Source organism: Littorina saxatilis, linkage group LG4 (assembly GCF_037325665.1).
Source record: "Littorina saxatilis isolate snail1 linkage group LG4, US_GU_Lsax_2.0, whole genome shotgun sequence".
NCBI classification, from domain to species: domain Eukaryota; kingdom Metazoa; phylum Mollusca; class Gastropoda; order Littorinimorpha; family Littorinidae; genus Littorina; species Littorina saxatilis.
In genome coordinates this window covers 68,383,059-68,395,558 of record NC_090248.1, presented here as the reverse complement: position 1 = coordinate 68,395,558, position 12,500 = coordinate 68,383,059, and the positions used below count along the sequence as shown (strand labels likewise).

Here is a 12,500-nt window from a genome sequence, read left to right as displayed (position 1 = left end):
TTGCTAAAGGTAACACATCAGTTGGTCCATTATAAGTTGTAGATCTGCTGACAGGCTTCATTCTGTGCCTCAGTCATGCGAATTCAGTGGTGACATACCATTGCATAACTCACAATCTAGTACCACTTCTGTCTGTCACTAGTTAAAAGCAAGATAGGTCTTTGAGCGGGCCGTTGGGGAAATAATCTCCTGCTCCTTCACAAGGCCAAGTCTAACCTCAGAGTTGTTGGGAGTAAACAGGGAGTGACTGCATGCGAGATGATCCTTTTGCTCCTCCCCCCTTACATACACACACAAAACCTCTTTTGCATGGAGAAAACATACTCACCTTACAGTTGTGGCTCTAAAGTTGTAGAGCAAACACAGAAGTCTTTAGTCAAGTAGTTATTGAATTAATCTCTCTCTCTCTCTCTCTCTCTCTCTCTCTCTCTCTCTCTCTCTCTCTCTCTCTCTCTCTCTCTCTCTCTCTCTCTCTCTCTCTTTCCTTAAATGCACATTGTGTTGCATTCCATACAATGTATTTTTGTATTTTATATGATTGAATTTATATTTTTAATGTGCGTCTGTCTTTATGTGTTGTATAAAGGACAGGTTGGAAGAATAGGCTTTGCCTAAAACCTTTATCCTTTTGTAATAAAGTTGAGTCTGAGTCTCTCTCTCTCCCCCCATCTCCACCCTGTTTCTGGTGTCCCATAAGTTGACTGATTGCTGGCACTCTTCATTTCCCCTTGTTTGTACCTGGCTTTGTGCACACTGTGACGCTGCCACCTAAACTTAAGGCACATTCCTTGGTGTGCAACTGCAAGCAATCACCAACACAGCTGTTCACTAGTTCAGGCTTTTCCTTGGTGTGCAACTGCAAGCAATCACCAACACAGCTGTTCACTAGTTCAGGCTTTTCCTTGATGCGCAACTGCAAGCAATCACCAACACAGCTGTTCACTAGTTCAGGCTTTTCCTTGGTGCGCAACTGCAAGCAATCACCAACACAGCTGTTCACTAGTTCAGGCTTTTCCTTGGTGTGCAACTGCAAGCAATCACCAACACAGCTGTTCACTAGTTCAGGCTTTTCCTTAGTGTGCAACTGCAAGCAATCACCAACACAGCTGTTCACTATTTCAGGCTTTTCCTTAGTGTGCAACTGCAAGCAATCACCAACACAGCTGTTCACTAGTTCAGGCTTTTCCTTAGTGTGCAACTGCAAGCAATCACCAACACAGCTGTTCACTAGTTCAGGCTTTTCCTTAGTGTGCAACTGCAAGCAATCACCAACACAGCTGTTCACTAGTTCAGGCTTTTCCTTGAGATAAGATAATCTTTCAACTTGAACACATGACAAAAGTCAGCGGCTTAGCTTTTTGAAGTTTTTCCCATGCAGAATTTGAATTTTTTTTGTTTAATTAAATTTCTTAAGTGACATTTGTGTCAATGATCTGCTCAAAAGACGGATTCCAAAAATAACTCAGTCGGGGTTGTGTGGGTTGTGAAAGAGTGAATGCCCTTACTTTTTACTGGGACAAACATTGGAGGGGCCAATCACTAGCGAGGGGTACGTCGGAAACACGTGGACAGGAGCATGTGTCAAGTTATTTGTCAGAGGAAAAGCAAGGGCATTTACCATTAACTCAAAAAAGTTCACAACCCACACAAACCCGTTATTTGAAAAAATCATCTATTGATTCAGCAGAAAATGTCTACTCTGCACAAAATTCAGCCATGCTTTTGATTTATGCTCAGTGCTCTTATTCCACGTGAAGCTTGGACGGCAGGTCTGTGGTGATTTACAAGGTCTGTATGAGAAGCAAAGTACCTGTACATAAGCTTGTGGAGCTAACACAGAAGTGTGAACACAGCTATTGAGTTAATCCAAGAGTCACACCCCCTCCGCCTCCCCCTGGCCTTATTTAACCCCCTTCCACCTTCTCCGGGTCCCTTAGGTTAACTGATTGTTGACCCCCTCCGCCTCCCCCTGGCCTTATTTAACCCCCTTCCACCTTCTCCGGGTCCCTTAGGTTAACTGATTGTTGACCCTCTTCATTTCCCCTCATTTGTACTTGTAACTCCCGCCTTTTGTGTACATTATGCCGCCGCACTTAAAAGTTCGATCGACAATCACATAGTTGTCATTCCTTTGCGGCACATTCTTTGTAGACTAGTGGTCTGTGTGTCAATGTTTTCACAGTGGCTAAGAAAGAGTCAGGTAGTAGCAGGGTAATGGGCGGTGGTGTCTTATTTTCTATGGGTTGGGCACAGGTGTAAATCTTTTAGGGAGGGATATATTTGTTGATAAGAGAAAAGCTGCAGAGAAAAGGGCAAGAGTCCATGGGTTGTGGTGGATTTGTGGTTTTGTTTTGGCACTGGTAGTGGTGCAGGTTTCCCAAGGTGAGGAAAGTGGTGGTTTTGTTATAGTGTGTGTGTGTGAGTGTGTGTCTGTCTGTCTGTGTGTCTGTCTGTGAGAGATTGTGTTAATAAACTGATGTGTTTAGTTGTTTCCATAGTCAACCTCAGATGAAATGACCAATTATATGAAGCGCTCATTTGTTTACTGATTGTTCACATGAAATTTTGCGGATCTTGTAAAACTAAAACATCCGTGTGAAGCTTGAGAACAGTCATTTGTAATTAGACAACAAACCTTGAAACTGCTTGAGTGTCTTTTTTCTGTTATGAAATAAGAAACTTTCATTTAGTTTTTAAACAGTAAAAACAAATTGTGGAATGAAATAGCAAACAAAAACAAAGTTGAAGAGTACAAAACAATTTTTTCTTTCTAGAATGAAATAAGAAATGGGAATTTGAACTGTAAAGGAATTGTGCTGACTGAGTTCTGCTCAGTACTTGCTTTTACTCTAGATAAGGTGAGACATCTATATATGTCTGCAGGTATAACAATGTTATCACTGACAAAGTCACTGACTATGTGTAGCCACGCTCCAGAGGGATTATCAACAAGTCTACTTTTGTATTCAAAACGTCTCTGTTATTTCATTGCTTTCTTTATGCTTTTACTAGTAATTCTGCCTGTGTTCTTTGTGCTAAGGTTGTTATTAAACTTAAAGTGGCCCGCTGATGGCATTTCTCTGCAGAGAAGCATTCCTGGCATGTTGGTAAGGGCTCAGCATTCAGACAGTACTCCAACCATTGGATAGCTGTTTTTTTGTAATAAGGAGAAAGAAAATGGTGTTAACATGAAGATTGTTGTAGGCTGTGCACGCAACTAGTGATTTGTCTTGGTATTTTAGTCATGCCATTGTTTCTAAACTGAAAAAGACCTCAGCACACTTAGGCAATAGAAAAAAACACCCATGTGGCAGATTTTGTTTTCTTGTCCCCGTTTATAGCAGTTGTGAACAAGTTCAAGTACATAGGCTTGTGTGCTGGATTGGGTTGACAGGTACCCTGCAATGACACTTTAGGATTGGGTTGACAGGTACCCTGCAATGACACTTTAAGAATGGGTTGACAGGTACCCTGCAATGACACTTTAAGAATGGGTTGACAGGTAGCCTGCAATGACACTTTAAGAATGGGTTGACAGGTACCGTGCAATGACACTTTAGGAATGTGTTGTTTGACAATCTACCTCAGCCCAGAGAGTGCTAGTTGATTTTGTGGTCCGCTGTGGGGAGGTGTGCTAAATCACAACTTTGTGGCCATGAAATCCTAGCAGCAAGCAATCAACAGTTGATTGACAGGCCTGAGTGGTCAATTACCCCCCCCCCCCCCCCCCCCCCCGAAACTGTACAGTGGTTCCGATAATATTAGGCCTCTCTGATAAGAGGACACTCCCAACAAGGGACATTTTGTGGTGTCTCCTATTTCAAACAAAAAACAAAACACCTTATGTGACTGTGAGGCCACCTGCAATGTAGGGACACTTGGCTGGTCCTGAGGGTGTCCTCTCATCACAGGTACCACTGCCTTGCCGTTTTGATGGTCAGTTAATTGTACAGTGTGCTGGCTTGATAGACCTTCAGGCAACATTGCCGTTTTGATGGTCAGTTAATTGTACAGTGTGCTGGCTTGATAGACCTTCAGGCAACATTGCCGTTTTGATGGTCAGTTAATTGTACAGTGTGCTGGCCTGATAGACCTTCAGGCAACATTGCCGTTTTGATGGTCAGTTAATTGTACAGTGTGCTGGCTTGATAGACCTTCAGGCAACATTGCCGTTTTGATGGTCAGTTCATTGTACAGTGTGCTGGCTTGATAGACCTTCAGGCAACATTGCCGTTTTGATGGTCAGTTCATTGTACAGTGTGCTGGCTTGATAGACCTTCAGGTAACATTGACGGGGATTTACTTACACCTAAATGTATGACTTTCAGATATCGATAACACACCACTTTTCAGTAGTGTTTTTATTGTTCAGTACTGTAAGCGCCACTGCTTAAAACTACCTTATGCTGATCTTGATGGCTAGTGAGTTATTATTCATGCTTGGTTTTACATTACAGTGAGTGAAAGTCTTCTCATAGAGAAATTGTCCCCATTTATATTGCAAATGGGTGTTGTTTGGGGTGGGTAAGACAGTGTTGCTGCTGGGCTTTCCATGCCTGCAAGGAGACAGTACTACTACTAGGGGGAAAGCAGTAGTGAAGAAACCAGTGGCGTTGGATTGTAGGGAATGTGATTAAGCCTTTGCATTCAAAAATTCAAAAGGTATAGTTAGGCCAGCTCTCCTCAGTTTTATAGCTCAATCCATTCAAAACTCTTTTGACTCGTGTGCGGCCCGGTGTCACGAACTGAAAACTTTGCCTGAACAATCCTTCTTATTGCGGTCAATGCGCATGCGCTAACATGGGGAGATTAATCAGGTCGTGAACACCCTAATCCTAATCCTAACCCTAACCCTAACCCATGGTTCGTTCGGTCAAAGGGTCGCATTTTTTAAGTCAAAGATTGGTGCATGCACATTGTGTCATTGACCGCAATGAGAAGGATTGTTCAGCAGAGGTTTCAGTTCGTGACACCGGCTGGGATTAGAACCCGTGACCATCGGATCACAAGTCCAGTGCTCTACCAACAGTTTAAGCTACCAGCCCCCACATGTTGAATGCACTTGGAGTGCTTACTTCCCTTTATCAGATATTGTGATGCTTGAATATTTGCAGGCTGGGGTGCAGTGCTCAGACTTCAGTTCTTCGTCACGTCTCTTGCTGTGTGGTGGGGAGGACAATGTCACTGTCTGGGACCTCAAGACCAAAGCCCTCAAAAAGTCATTCAAGGTTTGTGTGTGTGTGTGGATGGCTTGTGTTAGCTCAGTAGCAGAGCTACCAACTGTGTGTGGGGGTGTGTGTGTGGATGGCTTGTGCTAGCTGCAGACACTCTCTATTGGCCACACTGACAAGTGGCACAGCAGACACTCTCTATTGGCCACACTGACAAGTGGCACAGCAGACACTTTCTATTGGCCACACTGACAAGTGGCACTGCAGACACTCTATTGGCCTCACAGACACTCTCTATTGGCCACACTGACAAGTGGCACAGCAGACACTCTCTATTGGCCACACTGACAAGTGGCACTGCAGACACTCTCTATTGGCCACACTGACAAGTGGCACTGCAGACACTCTCTATTGGCCACACTGACAAGTGGCACTGCAGACACTCTCTATTGGCCACACTGACAAGTGGCACTACAGACACTCTCTATTGGCCACACTGACAAGTGGCACTGCAGACACTCTCTATTGGCCACACTGACACTCTCTATTGGCCACACTGACAAGTGGCACTACAGACACTCTATTGGCCACACTGACAAGTGGCACTGCAGACACTCTCTATTGGCCACACTGACACTCTCTATTGGCCACACTGACACTCTCTATTGGCCACACTGACAAGTGTCGCTACAGACACTCTATTGGCCACACTGACAAGTGGCACTACAGACACTCTCTATTGGCCACACTGACAAGTGGCACTACAGACACTCTATTGGCCACACTGACAAGTGGCACAGCAGACACTCTATTGGCCACACTGACAAGTGGCACAGCAGACACTCTCTATTGGCCACACTGACAAGTGGCACTGCAGACACTCTCTATTGGCCACACTGACAAGTGGCACTACAGACACTCTCTATTGGCCACACTGACAAGTGGCACTGCAGACACTCTCTATTGGCCACACTGACAAGTGGCACAGCAGACACTCTCTATTGGCCACACTGACAAGTGGCACAGCAGACACTCTCTATTGGCCACACTGACAACAAGTGGCACAGCAGACACTCTCTATTGGCCACACTGACATGTGGCACTACAGACACTCTCTATTGGCCACACTGACAAGTGGCACTACAGACACTCTCTATTGGCCACACTGACAAGTGGCACTGCAGACACTCTCTATTGGCCACACTGACAAGTGGCACTGCAGACACTCTCTATTGGCCACACTGACAAGTGGCACTGCAGACACTCTCTATTGGCCACACTGACAAGTGGCACAGCAGACACTCTCTATTGGCCACACTGACAAGTGGCACTGCAGACACTCTCTATTGGCCACACTGACAAGTGGCACTACAGACACTCTCTATTGGCCACACTGACAAGTGGCACTGCAGACACTCTCTATTGGCCACACTGACAAGTGGCACTACAGACACTCTCTATTGGCCACACTGACAAGTGGCACAGCAGACACTCTCTATTGGCCACACTGACAAGTGGCACTGCAGACACTCTCTATTGGCCACACTGACAAGTGGCACTACAGACACTCTATTGGCCACACTGACAAGTGGCACTGCAGACACTCTCTATTGGCCACACTGACACTCTCTATTGGCCACACTGACACTCTCTATTGGCCACACTGACAAGTGGCACTACAGACACTCTATTGGCCACACTGACAAGTGGCACTACAGACACTCTATTGGCCACACTGACAAGTGGCGCTACAGACACTCTCCATTGGCCACACTGACAAGTGGCACTACAGACACTCTATTGGCCACACTGACAAGTGTCGCTACAGACACTCTCTATTGGCCACACTGACAAGTGGCACTACAGACACTCTATTGGCCACACTGACAAGTGGCACTGCAGACACTCTCTATTGGCCACACTGACAAGTGGCACTACAGACACTCTCTATTGGCCACACTGACAAGTGGCACTGCAGACACTCTCTATTGGCTACACTGACAAGTGGCACAGCAGACACTCTCTATTGGCCACACTGACAAGTGGCGCTACAGACACTCTATTGGCCACACTGACAAGTGGCACTGCAGACACTCTCTATTGGCCACACTGACAAGTGGCACTGCAGACACTCTCTATTGGCCACACTGACAAGTGGCACTACAGACACTCTCTATTGGCCACACTGACAAGTGGCACTGCAGACACTCTCTATTGGCTACACTGACAAGTGGCACAGCAGACACTCTCTATTGGCCACACTGACAAGTGGCACTACAGACACTCTATTGGCCACACTGACAAGTGGCACTGCAGACACTCTCTATTGGCCACACTGACAAGTGGCACTACAGACACTCTCTATTGGCTACACTGACAAGTGGCACAGCAGACACTCTCTATTGGCCACACTGACAAGTGGCACTGCAGACACTCTCTATTGGCCACACTGACAAGTGGCACAGCAGACACTCTCTATTGGCCACACTGACAAGTGGCACTACAGACACTCTCTATTGGCCATACTGACAAGTGGCACAGCAGACACTCTATTGGCCACACTGACAAGTGGCACAGCAGACACTCTCTATTGGCCACACTGACAAGTGGCACTGCAGACACTCTCTATTGGCCATTATGTTTCTTTTTTTAAAATCAACTTTTTGAAAATGTATATATATTGTTGCGCGAAATAGTGTAAATGTGGATGTGCGAATAAGGTTTAGACAATGCTACAATATAGCTATTCTGAATTCGGGGGCTGTGATTGGATGGTCTCTTCCGATCATCAAAGCATAATGCGGCGGAAGTCGGCCATTTTACTCAATATCCAAAAGCATATTGTCGATAACAAAGACGCATGGTTCCGGTTTCTTCCACGTGTATAAAGTACACACATACCTCGCCAGGTTTGTTTCTGTGACTAGTCGACAGACGATGCCATTTGCTTTGTGTGTGTTTTTGTTGTTGCTTACTGTACATGACATACATTACGTGTAAAATCCAGTATTCTTTAACAGGCAACAAACCTTGCAAATTTCCAGAAGCTGCAATCTGAAGCGACCTATCTCTGATTCTAGTAGACGATCTGATCATTTCTCCAATGTTTAACACAAAATCAGCAAACTCTCCTGTCACATAGAACGTCCATTGTATAGTGCAATGTTGAAATGAAGTTACCGGTCTGAAACATTTAGTCGTTTCTTCTGAGACAATCCTTGTTCTCTTATCATCTACAGATTTACCGCAGTCTTCACCACGCAAATTCCCAACAGAAGTCAGACTTTCGAACATACAATATACGTAGGCAAGCATGATACGTCATGACGTCATATGATTCCTAGCATATTGACGTAATGCTAAACATCCGGTTACCTCGAGTTTTCTCCGTAATACATGTCCGTGGGTTTTTCAATGTTCGCTTATTTCCGTGGCTTTATGCGGAAAGGGAACCGTCGTCTGCAATCAACGACATGGACCATTCTGGTACTTGTTGCTGACAAAAACATGATTTTAACACAGAATTTAATGTCAGAATAGCTATATAAACGCTATTGTGTTTTCATCGTAGCAATAGGGTCCGATATTTAGACTTGAACAAGTATAATGCGACTCGTCTTTGACTCGTCGGCATTATATTTGTCTCGTCTAAATATCGGGCCCTATTGCTACGCTGAAAACACAATAGCTGGTACTAAAACACCATTTACTCCGTTGAAAATTCCCAAAAATGTTAAGGACTGTAGGTCTACTGAGGGTCAGAGAATTAGGACTGATAATCATCGGCTAAAACTTTCTGCTTTGTCAGTCCGTCCTCTGTGTTAAAGATATCACAGTTGGAGAGTATAAATCTGCTATTTCCGTTATACTCTTCCCCTTATTCTCTTAAGCTGTGGTTGAGAGACTGGACTTCAGAATACAGAATATGCTTGTGTTTCTGCTTGTTGGCATGTTTGTTTGTTTCTAAAGATAAAATGTCTGAAATCTAAAAATAACATGATTCATTCATGTGCATACTTTTATTATTGCTTAAGATTATTACTTTGCAGGAACACAAAGGCCCTGTGACGTGTGCACGATTTAACGCCAATAACTCGTACATCGCGGCAGGATCAGAGACAGGGGAGATCATTCTGCACAACATGGTGACTTGCCAGTCCAGCAGTCCTATTGTCGCTCCTAACATACAAGTGAGTGGCTGAGGTAAAGGGCTGAGGGAGGGGGGAGGGATGGGGGTGTAGCTGAGTGGGAGTGTTAGATGTTTAAACAAAATGTGTGTCTGCTATTGCATCTATGAGCATTTGTGTGTGAGAGAGAAAGAGTGTCGGAGATCAAGACTGAGTGTATGCGGGTGGGAGCATATGTTTATGTGTGTGTGTATGAAAGGTCTTAGAGTCTGGGTATGGAACCTCTCATGTGAATTCAACATCCTCTGTGCTTTGCTTTTCCACAGTGTCAATTCCACATTTTCTCAATTAATACTGTTTACAGTGCCAATTCTCAATTCCAAATGCTCTCACGTTAATACTGTACCAAAATATCCTATCCCACAGGCCATCAGGCAGTTGGAATACTCCGTGGTGAAGAAGTCTATGTTTGGGACAGCGTCAGACGATGGCGCCATCACTCTCTGGGACGCGAACAGCAGACGCGCCGTGCACAGATTCAAAGATGCCCACGTGGGCCCCGCGACGGGCCTGGCATTCTCCCCCATCAATGAAATGCTGATGATGAGTGTTGGTTTGGATAAACGGCTTGTTTGCTACGACATTCAGAGAAAGCAGTGAGTGTTTTGTGATGTATTGTGCTAGGGCCAAAAAAAAGAAAAGTCTGTTTACGGTATCCTGACCGACCCTATTTTTTCGCGCGACCCTAGACTTTTTTTTAGCATTTAAAAAAAAAAAAAAAGTCTTTTTTTATTTGGCAAAATAACTTTAAAATATGTTTTTTTGGAGAAAAAAAAAATCCCGACCTACCGACCCTATTTTTTTTGCCTATGTTACCGTAAACAGACTATTTGTTTTTTTTGGCCTAGAACACTTTTTCCCTCTGTTGAGTGATTGTGAGATGCAATGACTTTTAAAACAATGTATTATATCGTACTAGATACGTTTTTTTTGTCTGGGATGAATGAACATTGTACCATTCACGTATACTGAAAGGCATCAATTCTGCAAATAGTGCATTGAACGATTTTGCTCTCAAACGAAAATCAGATTGAACCTGTAATTTGTAGTTGACATCTTGAGTGTCGGAGCAAATGTTTCACGCTGTCAGCGTGCGCTTTGCGGTATTGCTGATCCAGCCACAGCTCACTGTGCTAATAAAGACAATGGGCTGAACGGGAGACAATAACGTAAAAAAGATAGTGTATGGCCCTATAAAATGCAACTGGCTGTTTGGCTGTATCAGATATCGCAATCATGCCACGACTTGATGAAGGAGAGAGACAGCAAGCGATTGGGATGCTTAGAGCTGGCCAAAGCATTGAACGTGATGAACACTGAACGTTTTTCGAAATCATTGCGCTTGGACTCAGTCACTTTTTTTGAAAAATTGTCATTTCATGATGTTCTATTCAAAATCAATGAAGCGAAGGTTTATAAACACTAAAATGGCCAATAAATAAAATATTCAAACATTGAAAACATTCACCACTGAGTTGATTTTTTTGTGATTTTTTAAAGTTCAGTTTGCGGAATTTATGCCTCTCGGTATAGGAGTACAAAGACTTTGACTTGGAGAACATGGTTCAGGGTCCTCAGGGTGATTGATGCTCCGAGTCCAACTGACCACTGTCTTTACAAGTGTTAAGCTGAGTTAGTACACTGGATTCTCAGGGTGATTCTTTCTTTCTTTCTTTATTTGGTGTTTAACGTCGTTTTCACTCAGGCTGATTGATGCTCCCAGTCCAACTGACCACTGTGTTTACAAGTGTTAAGCTGAGTTAGTACAGGGGCACCTCCCTTTTAAGACCTTCAAAATGGAGGGAGTCTTAAAATGGAGGGAGTCTTAAAATGGAGGGAGTCTTAAAATGGAGGGAGTCTTAAAATGGAGGTCATTTTGCATCTATAGGCTTTGAACAGAAAATGTGAAAAGCAAGATGTTGAAAGGGAGATTGGGGGTCTCAAACGAGGAGTTTGACTGCATCAACTAATGGAAGTTGCACCATGCATGTGGTAGTACAGAGACTTTGACCGTGAGAACATATTTCAGGATTCTGAAGGTGATTGACACTCCGAATCCAACTGTTAAGCTGAGTTTGTCTGAACAAATGGAAGTTGCACCATGCACGTTGGAGTACAGATACTTTGACCTTGAGATCATGTTTCAGGGTTTTGAAGATGATTGACGCTCCGAATCCAACTGTTAAGCTGAGTTTGTCTGAACAAATGGAAGTTGCACCATGCACGTTGGAGTACAGATACTTTGACCTTGAGATCATGTTTCAGGGTTTTGAAGGTGATTGACGCTCCGAGTTCAACTGTTAAGCTGAGTTAGTATGACAAATGAAAGTTGCACTATGCAGGTAGGAGTACAGAGACTTTGACCTTGAGATCATGTTTCAGGATTCTGAAGGTGATTGACGCTCCGAGCCCTCTAACGTGTATTGACATCATGCCAGACGGGGCCACGGCCGCTGTGGGGTCGACACGCGGCACGGTCTACATGTACAACCTGCGTCAGGGGGGCCACGTACCTGTCCACTCTTTTCAGGCACACAAGACCTCTGTGCGCTCCGTCAAATTCATGCCCTCCGCCAAACTACAGGTAAGATTGGATTTAGAGCAAAGCTTTGAAGCGCTTGTCATGTGTGTTTGACTTTGAGATTAGTTTTCCTTGTTCGGTTTTGTGTTAGTTGGTTATTTAGTGTGTGTGTGTGTGTGTGTGTGTGTGTGTGTGTGCGAGGCTGACGCTAAGTACCGGCATGTCCGTATGAGAGGGCCTTAGGTACCGTGCATAGACCTTGGCTGCACTAGGTACCGCGCTAAGTACCTGCGATGTTAAAACCCATGTACATAATACTTTTGTGTGTTGTTTATGATGTTTATATGTAGGCATGTTAGTTTGAACTGCGATCCTTTATTTTCGTAAATAAGGCTCATCATTTTGTCAAGTAGTAGCGGTTTGAATTTCAAAGGTACTTAACGTATGAAATATACGTACAGAACCAACTTTTTACACACAACCTAAAAGTTCTCACTGCAGATTTAAAAATAACAGCAATCGTTCTCTTGTATCTCAATCATCATTGACAGCAAATAACTGAGTAGAAACATAGCCCTAATTGGGAGTAGTCGGGTGTTTTGACCAACGGTACTTAGTGCT

The 12,500-nt window shown here is 44.1% G+C and overlaps 1 protein-coding gene across 1 annotated transcript in view; it reads left to right on the top strand.

Annotated features, from left to right (window-relative positions):
• The window catches only part of LOC138965468 (protein NEDD1-like), a 53,998-nt gene that overhangs the window by 11,533 nt on the left and 29,965 nt on the right, over positions 1 to 12,500 (top strand). The window contains exons 4-7 of the mRNA XM_070337629.1: positions 5,115 to 5,228; positions 9,221 to 9,361; positions 9,725 to 9,954; positions 11,741 to 11,942. Coding sequence (XP_070193730.1) covers positions 5,115 to 5,228; positions 9,221 to 9,361; positions 9,725 to 9,954; positions 11,741 to 11,942 — 687 coding nt within the window. The remainder of the gene's footprint in view (positions 1 to 5,114; positions 5,229 to 9,220; positions 9,362 to 9,724; positions 9,955 to 11,740; positions 11,943 to 12,500) is intronic.